This window comes from Notechis scutatus, chromosome 6 (genome assembly GCF_049901735.1).
Source record: "Notechis scutatus isolate UNSWTSFEM ecotype Mainland chromosome 6, rNotScu1.2, whole genome shotgun sequence".
Taxonomy (NCBI): Eukaryota; Metazoa; Chordata; class Lepidosauria; order Squamata; family Elapidae; genus Notechis; species Notechis scutatus.
Window position 1 is genome coordinate 20,312,077 of NC_142014.1, and position 17,500 is coordinate 20,329,576.

At 38.6% G+C, this 17,500-nt stretch overlaps 1 protein-coding gene across 14 annotated transcripts in view; it reads right to left on the minus strand.

The window, feature by feature from the left end:
• Positions 1-17,500, minus strand: part of KIF21A (kinesin family member 21A) — a 94,342-nt gene that overhangs the window by 51,480 nt on the left and 25,362 nt on the right. For all 14 annotated transcript variants that reach the window (XM_087969450.1, XM_026677635.2, XM_026677633.2 and 11 more), the window contains exons 2-9: positions 15,691-15,913; positions 14,859-15,041; positions 11,969-12,118; positions 10,637-10,771; positions 8,894-9,061; positions 7,602-7,717; positions 3,846-4,041; positions 658-847 (exon numbers count right to left, since the gene is read on the minus strand). In XM_087969450.1, coding sequence (XP_087825576.1) covers positions 658-847; positions 3,846-4,041; positions 7,602-7,717; positions 8,894-9,061; positions 10,637-10,771; positions 11,969-12,118; positions 14,859-15,041; positions 15,691-15,913 — 1,361 coding nt within the window. The remainder of the gene's footprint in view (positions 1-657; positions 848-3,845; positions 4,042-7,601; positions 7,718-8,893; positions 9,062-10,636; positions 10,772-11,968; positions 12,119-14,858; positions 15,042-15,690; positions 15,914-17,500) is intronic.

Sequence of the window (17,500 nt, forward strand, 5' to 3'; positions counted from 1 at the left end):
CTGCTATTTGCACTGGAAAGAAAATTCCACTGGTCCAAATGGGAGCTTTCCAATCTTAACAGACCATGTGGTGTAAGGCAGGGGTGTCAAACTTGATTTCATTGATGGTCACATCAGGTTTGTGTTTGATCTTGGGGGCTGGGAGGGGCATGGCCAGGATGGGCGTGGCCAGCTTGATGTCACTTGTCTCAGGGGCGCCTGTGGTGGCATGAACACTCTGCCAGTGAAAATGGGCTCCCGAGCTCCGTTTCCAGATACGATGGCCTCTTGCAACACTTTGCCAGCGAAAATGGAGCTCAGGAAGGCCACACGCAGCCATCCCAAGTACCGTTTTCAGTGGCAGAGAATGTGCCGGTCCTTTGCTGTTTCCAGGGTGGCTCTGCAAGCCAGATCTAAGCACCCCATGGGCCAGATCCAGCCTGTGGGCCTTGAGTTTGACACTCCTGGTGTAAAGGATAAGAATACCTCCTGTCTTCCCTAGAATCTCAGCTTCAGCACTCCCTCCCATGTTAGCTGTTTACCTTAAAAACAACATTCACATAGTTGCTAATTGCAGGGAAGGCTCGCCTCTAATTTTTTTCTTTTTCTAGCAGACAACCAGAACTTCTTACAGACCTTAATTCATACAGCAATTTAAGTGATAAAAGTACACATTACCTGCTCTAGCAAGGACCTGGTTGGCCTGATCACTGGCAAGCTGTGTGATTCGAGCTCTCAAAGCATCGATAGTCTCTTGCATTGCCTTTATCCTAACTCGCAGATTGTTGTTCTCTGTTTGCAGCATGGCGTTTTCATGAAACATGTCATTAATACTTTCCACACCTTCCTCATCAATAATCCTTTTACCCTTTAAAAAAAAAAAAAAAGGAAACAATGTCTTTGCCCAGAGCTAATCTCAACAAAAATCTCTTCTGAAAAACAGAAAAATTGTCAATGTAGCATCTTACCTAGTTCTGAACAATGAATGAGTTTGTTTGGAATAAAATTATATTAAAACGTTTCACATATGCTTCAAATGTGTTCAAATACCCTTACATGATACGGAAAGACCTCAAATGGTAATTGGTAGTAGAATTTCCATCCACCAATCATAAAGCACAACATCATAGGATTGCATTGCTTAGCAATGGCAATTTTGGCAGTCTCATTTCCATCCTTGAGTGAGAATTGTGGGCCGTTAAGTGAGGACCTCACATGACCACAATTTGCCGTTTCCTGCCAACTTCAAAGTCAATGAGGAAGCCAGCAGGAAGTTGCATGTCCCAGCATGGCTCACAAGCAGGCCAGTGAGTGAATGAGTCAGGCTATGGAGTCAGGGAGCAGGGTGCTGTGGCACCTGCATGCAGGCTTAGTCCCAAAGGTGCTTTTTCAAGAGGAAACTGGATTTTCTGGTTTTTCTTTAGAAGACGTTTCGCTTCTCATCCAAGAAGCTTCTTCAGCTCTGACAGGACGGTGGGGAATGGAAGGATTTATATTCCTTGAAGACCGCTGGTCATTGGCATCCTTTTAAAGGGTTGTTGAAGTACTTGGTGCTCACCCCAAAAGTCTGTAGAGATTCTCAGTCATCCAGGTCATGGTTGTCTTACATTATACAATTTGGGATGAACAACCTTTGAATGGTGTGGGAGTAGGAATGGATTTCCAGAGGAAAAACTGCAGACTACAGGAATCCAGGGGCACTACTCCGGTGACCCTGAGGATAACAGACAATCCTCCAAGTGCTTCAATAACCCTCTAAAAGGATGCAAATGACCAGTTGTCTGCGAGGAATATAAATCCTTCCATTCCCCACCATCCAGTCAGAGCTGAAGAAGCTTCTTAGATGAGAAGCGAAACGTCTTCAAAAGATAAACAAGAAAGCCCAGCTGCCTCCTAAAAAGAGCACCTTTGGGACAACCATGACCTGTGTAAAGCCCGAAATTGACATATGTGTAGCCATTTTATTTAGCCTTATTATATATTCCTTTTCTTTCTTTCTCTTTGCTGGTTATGGGGGGAAGGGTTCCGGGCTTGCCACATTCCTAAGGTAGGAGGAGTGGAGATAGAGTTATTTAGGCTAGGTGGTTCTTCTTCCTCTGGGAACAAGAGCTGACCATGCTGAGACCTGGAGGTGGAGATTGATGACAGCAGGAAACGTCGATTTTACTTCTACTAGGGAATGTGACTTTTGGGGGCTGTTTCTCACTTCCAATATTATGTGATGTAATTCCGGATTGTGTCAGAACCAGAATTACAACAGGCTTTGCCAATTAAGATGCTTTCCTAAATAAAAGAAAATGTTTTGGAAGATGGACTTTGTTCTTTTCTTTTTAAATGGATTTCATCACTTGGAAACCTGACATTATTCCGGATGACTGAGAGTCTCTACAGACATGCAGACTTAGGAGATACTGCTATCCAAATGCAACTGGGTGGGAGAAAGGGTGCTGTGGCATGAATATGAACTATTGGGATTCTGTACTCTGTAGCAGATCTGCATGAGAAAAAGCAGCAGCAAGTTTCAACCTTCCTTGCAGTCTTCCTCATTGACTTCGCTTGTGGGAAGGTCACAAATGGAGGTTTATGTGACTGCTGGTCACTGCAAATGTTGTAAGAGTGAGCTGGTTTCCAAGCTCTTGTATTGCATTCAAGTGACTCTGAGGATGCTGCAACAGCGAAAAGCGGTCATTAACAACCAATTGTCCAGTGCCATCACAATGACGGTCACTGAAAAAGTGGCCATTAACTCAAGAAAAAGTGGTCAAATATTAGCCCCATAGCCCCATAGCATTATGAGGATCATCATCAAGTTCAAAAACTTTCTCAATTATCTGGCTGTAATGGACCAATCCAGGTTATTCCATATCCAAAAAGTATCAAACTTAAATCAACGAATGCATTTAGCGAGGGTTCTTGTAATCTTTTAGATGCTACTGTTCCAAACAGAAAAGAACACAAACAGTTCAGAAATGAACCATGGGAGTCCTTGGTGCTCTTTGAACTTGGGTTGTTTGTTTGCAAAGTCTGCAAACAAACAACCAAGCTCAAAGCACAGCAAGGACTCCACAGATGACACTGTCTTTGACTGAGTGTCTTAAATCTTGAAAGCACAATCTAGCTTGCAAGAGTTATCACTACAGCCTAGTGTTTTTCAGCCCCGGCAACTTAAAAATGGGTGACTTCAATTGACAGACCTGCAAGCAGGGGTGATATTCAGCCAGTTCTGACAGGTTCTGGAGAACCGGTAGCGGAAATTTTGAGTAGTTCAGAGAACCGGCAAATACCAGCTCTGACTGGCCCCACCCCCATCTATTCTCTGCCCTCCTGAGTCCCAGCTGATCGTCTGGGTCTTCTTTTGTTGCCCTGCACAGGAGAACGGAGCTGGAAAGCAGGTTAGTGGGATGGGGAGGGAATGGGGATTTTGCAGTAACCTTCCCCTGCCATGCCCACCAAGCCACGCCCACAGAACCGGTAGTAAAAAAAATGTGAATACCACCACTGCCTGAAAGCAAATGGTCCCTAAAAAAGCTGCTGCTAAACATGGACTATCTGTACTTTTATTTCTACTAGCTGTGAATTGTAAACGTTCTTTCCTTCATTGCAATGTAGGCCTTTTAACAGATAGGAACATGCATGAATTAGAATTATGAAGAAGTTGACCTTGGATTCAAAGGTAAAAGGTGTAATGGAATGCACTGGGTAAACCTGTCTGCCAGTCCTAAGGCAACTCACTCCAGCAATTGAGGCAGAGGGCGGGGGACAAGTGAGACGTTTCAAAGTGTAATTATTCACATTACATTACAGCAAAGATAATTATGATAAATTTGCTTTTTTTTTTTAAAGGAACAGATCCCAATTAATGTTACCGTTTTATATTCCATGAGTTCCAACTGCAATCGAGTTATCTCACTTCGCAGAGCATTGATCTGCTGACTGGCCCTGTCCTGATTAACCATCACCTTATTCTTGATATTTCTTGCTCGGTTTGCATACTTTAAGGTGTTCAGCGTTTCCATGAAGTCTCTGTCTGAAGGGCTTACACAAGCTATCATGACTGTTTGGCTGGAGGTAAAGAAAAAGCTGCTATTCATCATTTGGAAACAACTGTTAAAAGTAATTAAAACATATTGCTTGCCAAGCATTAATAAACGAAAAGCTTAATTACAAGACCTTGATAGAAGAGACCAAATCTTGACAGAAATCTCTTGGCATTTTGTAACTAGGCTACCATACAAAGTGATAATAATTACAATTATATATTCTCAGATTTGATGGCAAATTAGGAATAACACATTCACAATTTCTCTGCAATTGATCCTGTAAGTTTAGGTTTCATATATAAACAAAATCATGAATGCATTTTCTCAACAAAATGTAAAAAGTATCAGAGTTGCCAAAAGCCATTTTGGCTGAAAAGTGTAGAATTTCTGGAGAATTCCCTTCTCCATTTTTTTTAATTTGTTGGTCTTTTAAAAAGCATGTGAAAAAGGCAAAATAACCAATAAAAATGCACATGCAGAGATACAGTACTCATAAAAACACAATTATCAGCTAGATAGCTTCAAAGCTAGAATCTTCAATATTACATTCACTCCAAGTATTTCAAAGGTAATTTTTTTGCAAGAAACGTAGAGCACAGAACATAGAATAATAGAATTGGAATGGATCTTAGAGGTCTTTTAAGTCCAACCCACTGCTCATGCAGCAGTCCCTGTATCATTCCAGACAAATAGTTCAGTCTCTTCTGAAAACTTCCAGTGATTGTGCACCACAACTCCAGGAGATAAGCCTTTCCTCTGACTAAATGTTCTCATTGTCAGGAAATTTTTCCTTAGTTCTAGGTTGGATCTCTCTCCAATGTTTTTCCATCCGTTTCTTCTTGTCCTTACCTCTGGGGCATTAGAGTCTCCAACATTTTTGGCTCCATGGACTGGCAGGGAAAGGGGATGGTTTCATATGTGCTACCTAATCTCACACATACACAAATAAAGCTTTGTGTGCTTGCCTGCTGCTTGCGTGGCCAAGTTCCCAATGGGCCATGGACTGGTACCGGTGCACAGACCAGGGGGTAGACATCCCTTCTTTAGAAAATAGGTCAACCCTCTCTTTCTTTATGACAGCCCTCAAGTACTAGAAGACAATTATCATGTGCCCCTAGTCTTTCTCTTTGTTAGACTAGACATACCTAGTTCCCTCAAGAGTTCACTGTATAGTTTACATTCCAGATCCCTTATCACATTTGTAGCTCTTCTCTACCCTCTCTTTCTAGGGTTGTAATATGCTTTTGGTATCATGGCGACCAGAACTGCAGTATTCCAAGTGTGGTCTCACTAGTGCAGCACAATCACATGATCTTCAAACTATTGACGCAACATTGGACTAGCGTTAGCTTTTTTTTACACCAGCAGCACACTACTGGTTCACATTTAAGTGGTCCAGGACGCCTAGATCTATCTGACTTTTGCTACTGTTGAGCAGCTACCGCATATTCTGTACCTGTACATTTGGTTTTTCCTGCCAATGTGTAAGGCCTTATGTTTCTCACCACTGAACTGCATTTTGTTAGATGGGACCCAGTGTTCAAGTCTGTCAAGATCCTTCTGAATCTTGAGCGTATCTTCTAAAGTGTTGGCTATTCCCCACAGCTTGGTGTCAGCTGCAAATTTGATGAGTTCTTCTAAACTCTCATCTAGGTCATTTAGGAGGATGTTGAAGAGTACAGGGCCCAAGACAGAACCTTCAGGTACCCCACTGCATGCTTCCCTCCATGTAGATGTAAGTCTATTGAGGACTACTATGCATGTTGATTGCTGTTGAGCAGCAGGGAGAACAATATTATATTAAAATCAAATAACCAATGGTGAGATTATTTTGCATGGGATAACATGTAATTATTAAATGTTAACTTAAATGCAGATTACTAATTACTGAAAATTCACATTGATAATTATATGTGAAAATTAATATCTTGTGTCTTTAGTCACCACAATATGACTCAAACTATTTGTTTTTCTTTCTTATATTTCCTCTTGCTATTATAACACTAAAAAAAATACAATTAGGAGAATGGTCAGAAGGGACTTTTTCCATGGGCTGAAATAAAGAGTGGGATGGTTGAACCCTGAGAACAGTAATAGAAAACAAGGTATTGTAAGGGATCGAGACAGACAAACCTCAATGTCTTTCTGGTGCTACTTTAGTTTACAAACATAATGGAATTAAACATTAGGCATCTGTTTATCTATCTACCTTTGTCCATCTTAAATAAAAATGCTAAGGTATTTATAACGTAATAACATAACATAAAATTTATAACATAAACTCCATCCAATCACTGTAAATCTAGGTAGTTTTCTTTCATCTGGATTTCTTTTCTTCTTCAAAAGAAAAACATCACTTGAACTCTTAAACTGAACCTAATCAATATTATTTTGTCTGATTCAAACCGATATCTTAGAATTTGAAACAGCTGGTTTTAATAAACTCAGAGAAAGCTTGGGAAGGATTCCATGGATGAAAATCTTAAAGTGGAAATCGGCTCAAGAAGCTTGGGAAACTCTGAAAAATAGGATTATAGAAGCCCACTCCAGTTTAATACATTGAATTTCATTTTGTTACTAGGGCCCAGTGTTCAAGTCCGTCAGAATCTTTTTGGATTTTGAGCTTGTCTTCTGGGGTGTTGGCTTAATGCTAGTAACTGTGAGAGGGATCTTGAAATCCTACTGGACAGTCACTTAAATATGAACCAACAGTGTGAGGCAGAAACCAAAAAAGCCAATGCAATCCTAGGCTGCATTAACAAAGGGACAGAATCAAGATCACATGAAGCTCTAGAATCGCTTCACAAAGCCTTGGTAAGACCATACTTGGAATACTGCATCCAGTTCTGGTCACCACAATATTAAAAAGATGTTGTGATTCTGAAAAAAAAGAGTGCAAAGAAGAGCAACAAGAATGATTAGGGGGTTGGAGGCTAAAACATTACAAAGAACAGTTACAGGAATTGGGTATCTCTAGTCTAATGAAAAGAAAGACTGGGGAGACAACCTATTTTCCAAAGCACCAAAATGCAAGACAAGAAACAATGGATGGAAACCAACCAAGGAGAGAAGGAACCTAGAACTAAGAGGAACATTCCTAACGATGAGAACAATCAACCAATGGAATAGCTTGGTTGTGTTATAGAAGCTGTGGATGCTACATCACTGGAAGCTTTCAAAAAGAGACTGGACAATCGTGTGTCTGAAATGGCATAGTGTCTCCTGCTTGAGCAGGAGATTCGACTAGAAGACCTCCAAGGTCCCTTCTTCAAACTCTATTGTTCTATGTTGATTGGGAGATGTAAATTTTTTAAAGAAAATAATTTATTCGTACTTTATAAAGCCAGTTTTATTTCTGCTTATTCTTAAAAATAAATGGCTAATATAATGTATCATTTACAAGGTCATAAAAAGTATTCTGCCATTTAATATTTTACATTTGTTTAAAGTACAAAAAATATTCAAATGCAGATATACAACATCTATCCATCCGGGCTTATTAGTCAAAACAACATCAAATCAATCAAAGTTTTTCATTCTTCCTTTCAAACAAGATTTATTTAATTGAATACTTGCTCATACCTATTCCCTCCAAGAGAATCTTGCAATAGTCGTGTTAATTTCGAATCTCTGTATGGTACATGAGTCACCTTCTTACTCTTATCTCCCAGCGCACTTATTACATTGCCCAATGCCAGCTGAAAATATAAAAATCTCATTGGTCAAAACAACAACAACCTTCACAAACACGGAAGCACAAATGAAATCAAAACATCGCTACCAAAAATCAAATAGCTCAAGAGCTGTGTGGCACAATCTGTGGGGAAAACATCTCTTCCCATACACAACAGCTCTGCCAATTTCAGGGCAGTCTATTTTTTTAATAGGCAGGAAGCTTTCTGTGGGTTGAATACCTTAAATTTCAGCTGATAGTGCATTCTGTTTACAGACCTTTAAAGGAGAAAGGCAGCACGACAAATTGACAAGGTCCTTCAAATGAAACCTTTCAGGTTTTTTGGGGAGTACGAAATAGCAATAGCACTTAGGTCTGAATATCTCTTCTCACAGTGTTTTACAGCCCTCTCTAAGCGGTTTACAGAGTCAGCATATTGCCCCCAACAATTTGGGTCCTCATTTTACCAAAAGGATGGAAGGCTGAGTCAACCTTGAGCTGGTGAGAATTGAACTCTGGCAGTGAGCAGTGAATTAGCCTGCCATACCGCATTCTAACCACTGCGCCATCATGGCTCTAGGTTCTAGACCTGCTTTTCTGACCCAGCTCCCCAAATATGACAAACCCTCTGTATTTAAATCAATGATTCTTTTATTAGGAGCACCAGCAGCTCTGGCAAAAAGTTTATCTCTCAACACAGACTAACAAGTCTGCCCTGCAGGGAGATTAATAGTTGTCTGCCACACCTATTCAACTCCATACCCTGCCTTCTATCCCCAGAACTAGAGTTGGGCTTTGCTAGCAGCGGTGGCTCTTCTGTCCCAAGGAATGGCCCACAGATTTCCACTCCTCTCCTCTGCCTTCTGCGCATCCACAAGTCGAGCACTGGGCCCAGCTGTTCCTCCTCTTCCTCCTCAGCCATCTCTTATCTCACCTCATATCTCTCTCACAGCTCCCTTCCCTCTCCCCCCTCAGAGCACTCAGCTTGCCTTGATGCTGGACCCCGACTCCCACGCCTCCTCGTCTGATTTGGCTGCTGGAGGGGCTGGCAGCCAACAGGCCACAGCACCTGCCTTAGGCATGAAAGCCAGCTGGGTGACTTTATCAAAAAAAAAAAAGGCTCATCCTCTATATTAAATATTTCTGCATCACCTTATGTGGGTGTGATTACTGACAAGGTACAACAGAAATTTAAACTTACAAGTCCACAATTGATAGATATTCCTTCTTTGGCTCGTTCTCCAGTTGCCCCTGTACGTTTTAATCGTTCCGATCCTGCCAGGTCCACAAAATGAAACTTAGCGGTAAGAGTTTCAAACTCATTCAGCTGAGTGGACTCCATTATCATTCTGTTGTCTGTCATGTTGTCCTACAATAAGCAACAGAAACAAAAAATATTTATACTGTGGAAAAAAAAAGAATTACATCAAATAATAGTAAAACCACACTGCACAAAATACCAACAGACACCACGTAAGTAAACATTATTTCTTTTTAATCACAGATTTCTGCATTTGGCTTTCTTTGTGATAATCTTTAAGACAACAAAAGACAAAAAGCAGCTGAAAAACTGTTTTTGGACTACTTCAAATTACCCATACATGGGATTTGTCAGAGGTAAGATCATAGTATGATAGGGCTGAAAGGGACTTTGAAGGTCGTCTAGTCCAACCCTTACTCAAGGCAGGAGACCTTATACCATTCTGGACAATGGTTGTTCAGTCTGTTCTTGAAAACCTCCAGCGATGGAGCAGCCATCCAGAAGGCAAACTGTTTCATCGGTTAATTATTCTCACTGTGGGGAAATTCCTCCTTAATTCCAGGTTGGATCTCTCTTTAACAAGCTTCCACCACCCATTGCTTCTTGTCCTGCCCTCAGGTGCTTTGAAAAACAGGTCAATCCCTTCTTCTCTGTCACTACCCCACAAGTACTGGAAGAGAGCTATCATGAAATAGGCTACACATACCTAGTTTCCTTAACCAATCATCACATAATTTAGTCTGTAGACCCCAGTATCACTGTTTTACTTCATTTATATTTCCTAGTTATAAACCTTCCACCTCCCTCAGAGTGCTCCCTTTTTGCTCTTCTCTACACTCTTTCTAGAGGCTCAGCATCCTTTTTGTATTGTGGTGAGCAGAACGGGACAGTGATTTGCTGCGTATAAACTGCCCTTGACTGGAAGAAAAGAAATAAAAATGTTTCATCTTGTTTTTTTTATTATTATTGTAAGCTGCCTAGAGCCACCTCTATATGAAATGGGAAGTTTAGTAAATAAAATAATTCCAAGCGTGTTCTTATTAAATACCGTATTTTTCCATGTATAAGACGACATATTTTCTTTAAAATATTTATCTAAAAATGGAGGGGCATCTTATGCACAGGGGGACTGAAAGGAGAACCGCAGTTGTGAGACTGTCGATAACTTATCTATGCAAACTAGCCTCACAAGCAAAACTTCCGATTGCAGAGGCAAGCTAACAGGTTTCCTCCAATCCTGAGCCTTATGTAACTGATGTCAGCTGATGCTGCGGAGAGCATGTAGCCAGTGCCCACATGCGACAGGGAGTGGTAATGTCGGGGCGTTCTGAGCCCATAAAAATGTCAGAAAACAAAAAAATAAATACTGGTTACCGGTAAGCAAATGTCTTACTCTGCAAAATAAGTGCCTTCTATTTAATGTTTAAAATATCGATTTCTGAATTTTGGGTAAGAAAAGTGGGTGAGGGGGGCGTCCTATACATGGGGGTGTCTTATAGGCGGAAAAATATGGTATATGCTATAAGATTTATACAGCTGCACGATATTTCCAGTATACTAGGTTCATGTAATGACCTCTGAGAGCCAAAGACATTACAAACACCACATAACTCTCTTATTCATTAAATTTGGATGCAAAGATATCCCCAGAGGAAAGACTCCACCACTTCCTTAGATACCTACAGCATCAAGTGGTGGACAAACTCTAGTCTGGCATAAATGGATGGTGAAGATGGCATGTGAACGTGAGCTCTGGACATTCATCTGTGTGCTGGCAGTAGTTCGAGATAAAGCCCCCAACTTCAAGCACTGCATCATCTGTACAAACGGGCAGGAAAAGAGTAACTGATTAACATTTTTAAAGGTATATGCACCCATCAGAACCAATTAGGTGTAACAATGTGGAATTGTTAAAAACCTACTGCTTTTATATTGATTTTTCCTGATTCCTTAGGAATAATGTTTTTAATTGTGCATGCTTCCAAACCATTGCTACCCTCCATAATCTGCTAAAGCAGGGCTGTCAAACTTGCGGCCTGCCAGCCAGATGCATCACACACTGACCATGCGCACACCCGTTTTAGCAAAGGGGAAAAAAAAGTCCTGACATGTCACGTGACGACACAAGTTTGACATCCCTGTGCTAAAGCAAACCTTAGATAACTCCTTGAAATAATGTAATAGAAATTGCTGTAACCTATTCACCTGCTTCCATCCCATTCCCAAATTTACAGAACGTCTGTGCCAGCAGAGTATAACACGACCTTTTCTATGTTCTCAGTGGATATCTACAGAACCGTATAATTAATTATCAAGCATATATAAAGGAAGCTCCCCCCCCCCCGATGAATCAGAGAACATACTGGATTCAGCTAAATCTCAGGAGCGCAAAATTAGATCAGCTTCCAGTGAATAGAAGGCTACCTTATGTTGTTATAGTAACTCCAAGTATGCTAACAATGTCCCCTTGTAGCGCCTCTCTCTCTCTCTCTCTCTCTGTGTTCCCTGTAACTGTGCTTTGAATATTTAATGTAACTTCAGTAACAGCCTGGGAAACAGGAAAACAAAAAAAGAGCTAAAGCAAATATCTGCTAAAGTTCTCATATGCTCAGAAGAGATTGTCACAGCAAGCTATTATCGTATTTTACTTTGTCCTGCATTTCTCCATAGCAGCAGAAATGACAGAATGTGAGTTTGGTACTTCTTGAGTAAAGTCGGAAAAAGCTAATTAAAGTATCCAAAACAGAAGCGAGCAGACACTTGAAAAACACAGTATTACTAAGGCTGCTTTGGGCTGCAGACCAATATAACTAAGCGCTGAACTAGGACTAAAAGTTATGAAACGCCTTGGTGACTTAAGCCAATTATAACTTCTCACTCTAAAGTTAGCACACAAGGATAAAAATGAAAGCAATCTTGTGCGCTGACTTAATGTCCCGGAAGGAAAAATGAAATATAAATAATTAAAAGATTTTGGTTGTTTTCAAGAAATAGTGTTATTTTGCACACGGGCACCTCTGATTCTGCATTCACAGTCCGTGTTGTGACTCCCACTGTATATATTCCACCTGATGAATCTTCATGGATTTTGATATTTGACTTTTTGTTCTTTGAATCAATATCACGTGTTGAATCAAACAGGTCAAGAACTTCTTCATTGTAAAGCTAAATTAACAGAGAAAAATGATGTTACCAAGAATGATGTTACTAAAAAAACTGCTTAACAGAATTCAACAGTTAAATAACAAAATGCATCATTCATAACATGCCTCCTAAGAGGTTTACCCTGTAAACTATAAGTAAGCCTAAGAAAAGTATTGCTTTTTATATTGAATTATATATTTATATTTAATTTGATTTGATTCAAAAGAACAGCAAGGCCTTATTGTTATGCAAGGAAAAAAAATCCCCTTTAAGTTAAAGAAGAATAAGAAGGATTTAGAGAAAAGCTTTGAACTTCAATGACAAAAGTCTTGGTATCAAAACTATATAATCTAATAATCAAATTCTTCACAATTCATTTCTTTATGAAGAGACAAGACAACAACAAAAATAAATCCTTCAAACTATAACTTAAATTTCAAAAAAATGTCACTAGAGGAAAAGTATGAGCCATGGTGGCGCAGTGGTTAGAGTGCAGTACTGCAGGCTATTTCTGCTGACTGCTAGCTGCCTGCAATTTGGCAGTTCAAATCTCACCAGGCTCAAGATTGACTTAGCCTTCCATCCTTCCAAGGTGGGTAAAAGGAGGACCCAAATTGTTGGGGGCAATAGGCTGACTTTGTAAACCACTTAGAGAGGGCTGTAAAGCACTGTAAATCGGTATATAAGTCTAAGTACTATTGCTATACTACTAAGTCTTTGGGAGATGCCTTCAAGTCTGTTGACCTCCAGGGGACTGCCTGGCAAAGTCCTTGCAGTTTTCTTGGCAAGATTTTGGAACTTGTTTGCCATTGCCTCTTTTAAGAGAAAAGGGAGAGTGACTGGCCCAAGGTCACTCAGGTGGCTTTGTGCCTAATGCAGGACTAGAACTCATGGTCTCCTGGTTTCTCCTGGAGCCTCAACCACTACATCAAACTACTCTCATAGTAGAAACAGAAATAAGTGTAAGAAGGCAGCAGATTTTAATTAAAATATTCAGCTTCCTCACCTAGATGCATTTTTTTCCAAATATCAGTCCAAGGTTACTAATTCTATTCAACATACAGAATTCTTTTCTGTAGGGAGTGAAGTAGGAATAGTTTCCATTATTAGTTTCTGCTCTTGGCATATTTATACCCAGTCGCTATTCTCAAAAGTGCAACTTAAGGTAATTTTCTAGCCTTTTGGAGACTGGGAATATAATTTTTATTTTGAATCTGTTCATTTTTATCTTTTAAGTTTTAGATTCCATGCTGTAATAAACGATCAATCTTTTTACCATCTGTTTAAAAGTGATCACTGTTATTTAGAGTAAGTAATAAAATAAAACAACAGTAAGAAAAAACAAAATTAAAAACTGCCCAGGTCGGCAGATTTGACAATATTCATCCATCCATGAAAGAAAACAACAAGTATTACAAAAGGAACAAGAGATTAAAAAAAGCTAAAAATGTAAAAGCAAAGAAAGAAAATACAAAGAAGCAGATTCTGATTTTCCTTACAGCATTTATAAATACAATTATAAATTTACCTCTTGCTCTATGGTTAATAAAGAAATGTATCATCCATGATGTCATATAAAATGGTTTATTTGCTAATCTGTTTATTTAGTGGTGTGAGTTCAATATATTTTAATTTAATATAGCTTTGCACCATCTTTTTATTTTAAAAGCTCACTTATTTTTAGTCTTTCTGTTAATTCCATAATGCTGCAAATGAATGGGATTTTATTTTTCTAAAATATGTTTATATTTACTTAATATTTTTCTATTATTTTAAATATTTTCAAATCTTATTTCTGGATTCCAGGCATTATTCTAATAATAATCATAAACATTTTAATTATCAACTGCAAATCTATATCAAAAACCAAAGAGAATGCAACAAAATGTTTTTATTTTGCCTATAGACTACCACTTTTTCTATAAAATATAATACCATTTAAATCTCAAAGCACTTATAAACCAAAATCAAAGAATCAAAAAGCCATTAATCTGTGCATTTACTTATCTTTACATTTCTCTAGATAATTAGCCAGAAAGTTTCAAGCCAATATTTTCAATTAAGAATATCAGATATGCACTAATACCAACTAATGTTCAATTAGATTGACATATAATTGTCAATCTTAACTTCTGGAATTGAAATTAGGTTTTTTTTTTCAACAGCAAAAGGTATGCATGCTATTTGTGTTTGTTTTGCTTGTATACATGTACATAGACATATATATATATATACACACACACACACAATCCAATTGCTACTCTGACCAAAAAAAGTGAGAATCTTATGTCTGAAGTTGTATAAGTTTAGGCAACTGTAATTTGAACATTCTGCATATCAATTCTGAACCCTATATTTAGAGGCATTTAAAAAAGGAAACACCCTTCAAAATTGCACATGTTCAAGACAAGATAAATCTTGTTTTATTTCTTTGGCATATAAAGAGAGAGGAGAAATCTTATTGATAAATACTGCAAAGGTTTTTCTTGACTTTAAATTATACTTCACTAATCTTCTATGTTTTATTGGGATGTGAAGTTTGGACACTATGTAGTTTGTGTTTACAGCAGAATAATTTTAGACTGTTCCATGATGCAGAGATTCCCAATATGAACCAAATGTCAATGCCCTTCTTATTTTCCCAACTAAAATAAATAAAAATATTAGTCTAATTTATTTCTTTACGCAGAAGGCAACAGGGAGCTCTGTGATAATGATTACAAACAAATACTTAAATATCTATTCTATTATAAAGACTTACCTCTAAGAACTGAGCATTGACTTTAAATTCTGGAGGTGGAAGCCCCTGTTGAATAGCCACATGCTTTTTCTCTTCAATGCACTTGTACAGATATTTTACAGCTCGTGGTATAATACCCTGTTCCTCTTCCATTATATTGACATCAAATCCTGTGCCCATTGTATAAGTCTTACCAGCTCCTGTCTAAAGTTAAAAAGACTAAACATTATAATTATGAAGCAAAGCTGAGGCCAGAATTTCAATATCAAAAACATAAATGCTATTAAAAATTATGGAGGTTTTTTTATGTAAGTAACATAACTAATATATTTTATACATATGTAAACTTTGAGAAACTTTTTTCAAGATGCAGAAATGCAATCTAAATAGCTATGGGTTTTCAAGAAGCAAAAAAATGATAGATACACACACCCCCTCTCTCTCCCTCTCTCCACAGATAACCACAAAGTAACTTTACCTATGACTCCCAGACAACCTTGACTAGGACAAGAACTTGTCATTAAATGAGTTACCATGGGATTGATATAGTATTTCAGGAGAATTTAAATGAAAGTAGATTGTGAATACAGCAGAATGAAGCCATTCTAATTCAAACAGAGGAACTTGCATAATTAGGTACCGTATATCTCTTTCAAAATACTTGCCCCAATATTGCACATTGGTGTTGCATTACTATATATTTATCCATGTACACTTTCTGTATATTGTTAATTTCTTATAAGTTAAAATCTGTAATTCTCACCTCTGGCAAAATCTGAATGTGTTTGAATGTACCCCAATTTTCCCTTTTTAATGCAGAGAACGTTTTATCAGAAAATCACTCAATTCTTACCTGGCCATAAGCAAATACAGTAGCATTATATCCTTCAAAGCAGCCTTCAATCAATTTTTCTATGCAGTGTAAGTAGATGTCCTCTTGCTGAGATTCAATATCAAACACATAATCAAAAGTGAAGGCCTTATCTTTTCCTAGAAACACCTGAGGTTCACCAGGTGTGACCAATGTGCAGATGTGGCATCCTTCTATCTTCTCTTTGGCTAACTGAGGCCTGATTCTGTTTTTTGAGAGGAAAGATAACAACAACAAAATACATCTGCATTAAAATACATTTTTTAAAAAAAACTTTTGTAATAGATTATTTAAATTTCAAACTTGACACATGAATATTCATTGCTTCTTTCCACCAAATAAAAGGAAGCCTGGGACATTCTAAATTGATAATTACATTTCACAGGGGAGATGAAAGAAAAACAATGCTATGTTATGCAATGTAAAGCACTATAATATACAGTATAAGAAGGGCAATCATTATGACCTTTAAACAAATCTTTAAAAAAAATTATTAAGGAGTCTTAAGATATCTTCTTGTCAAGGAACACTGCAACTCTATTCATTCTCATTAAAATTCCACATGCAATCTTCTGGTACCATACATGCAGATAGTACAGCTCTAAGAGTCACTTATTATTTACTATTATTTATGTCAAAAAAGCCAAATGCAACTCCAGGCTGCATTAACAGAGGGATAGAATCAAGGCCATGTAAAGTGTTAGTACCGCTTTATAACGCCTTGATAAGACCACACTTGGAATATTGCATCTGGTTTTGGTCGCCACAACATAAACGGAAAGAGTGCTGAAAAGAACAACGAAGATGATTAGGGGGCTGGAGGCTAAAAGATATGAAGAGTGTTTGCAGGAATTTGGTACGTTTAGTCTAGCGAAAAGAAGGACCAGGAGTAACATGATAGCAGTGTTCAAAATTTGAGGAGCTACCAAAGGAAGAATAGAATAGAATACCTTTATTGTCACTGCATTCTACAAATACAATGAAATTTGAAAGCTACTCCAGCACAGTGCCCCAAATACATCACAATCACACTACAGAGTATTTAAAAATTAAAATAATTAAAATAATAATAATTAAAAACCTAGTCTAAAACCTATCTGAAACATATAGTAAGTTAGATAGTTTTAAAATGCCACTATATACATAGGGCTAAATCACATATGCATTGTTTGATTCAAGACAATTATTGCCTTGGAAAATAAACTGTTTCTCAGTCTATTAGTCCTCATTTTAAGACAGGGTGAACCTATTTTCCAAAGCACCAGAAGGCAAGACAAGAACTAACAGATGGAAAATAATCAAGGACAGAACCAAACTAAAACCAAGGAGAAATTTTCTGACAGTGATAACAATTACCCAGCTTCCCTTCAGAGGTTTTGGGTTCTCCGTCACTGAAGGTTTTTAAGAAGAGATTGGGAAGCCATTCGTCCAGAATGGTATAGGGCCATGTTGGCGAACCTATGTCATGTGTGCCGGAAGTGACACGCAGAGCCATTTCCTCCGGGACGCAAGAGGTTGCCCGGAAAAGCTTCACTGTGCATGTAGGCACATGCCGCCACCCAACATCTGATTGTCGGGTATCTGGTGTGCATGCACAGGGGGCGGAGGGGGTGCGCGGGAAACCCATGCACATGCGCTAAGATGCGTGGCATATGAGGGGATTATATGCACATGCGCCAAGACACGCGGTGCATGAGAGGGTAATCGCATGTGCAGTGCATGAGGGGAATTGCACGCACATGCGTAGACATACGGTGTGCAAGGGAGGCACGCACGCTTGCACAGGGCGTGT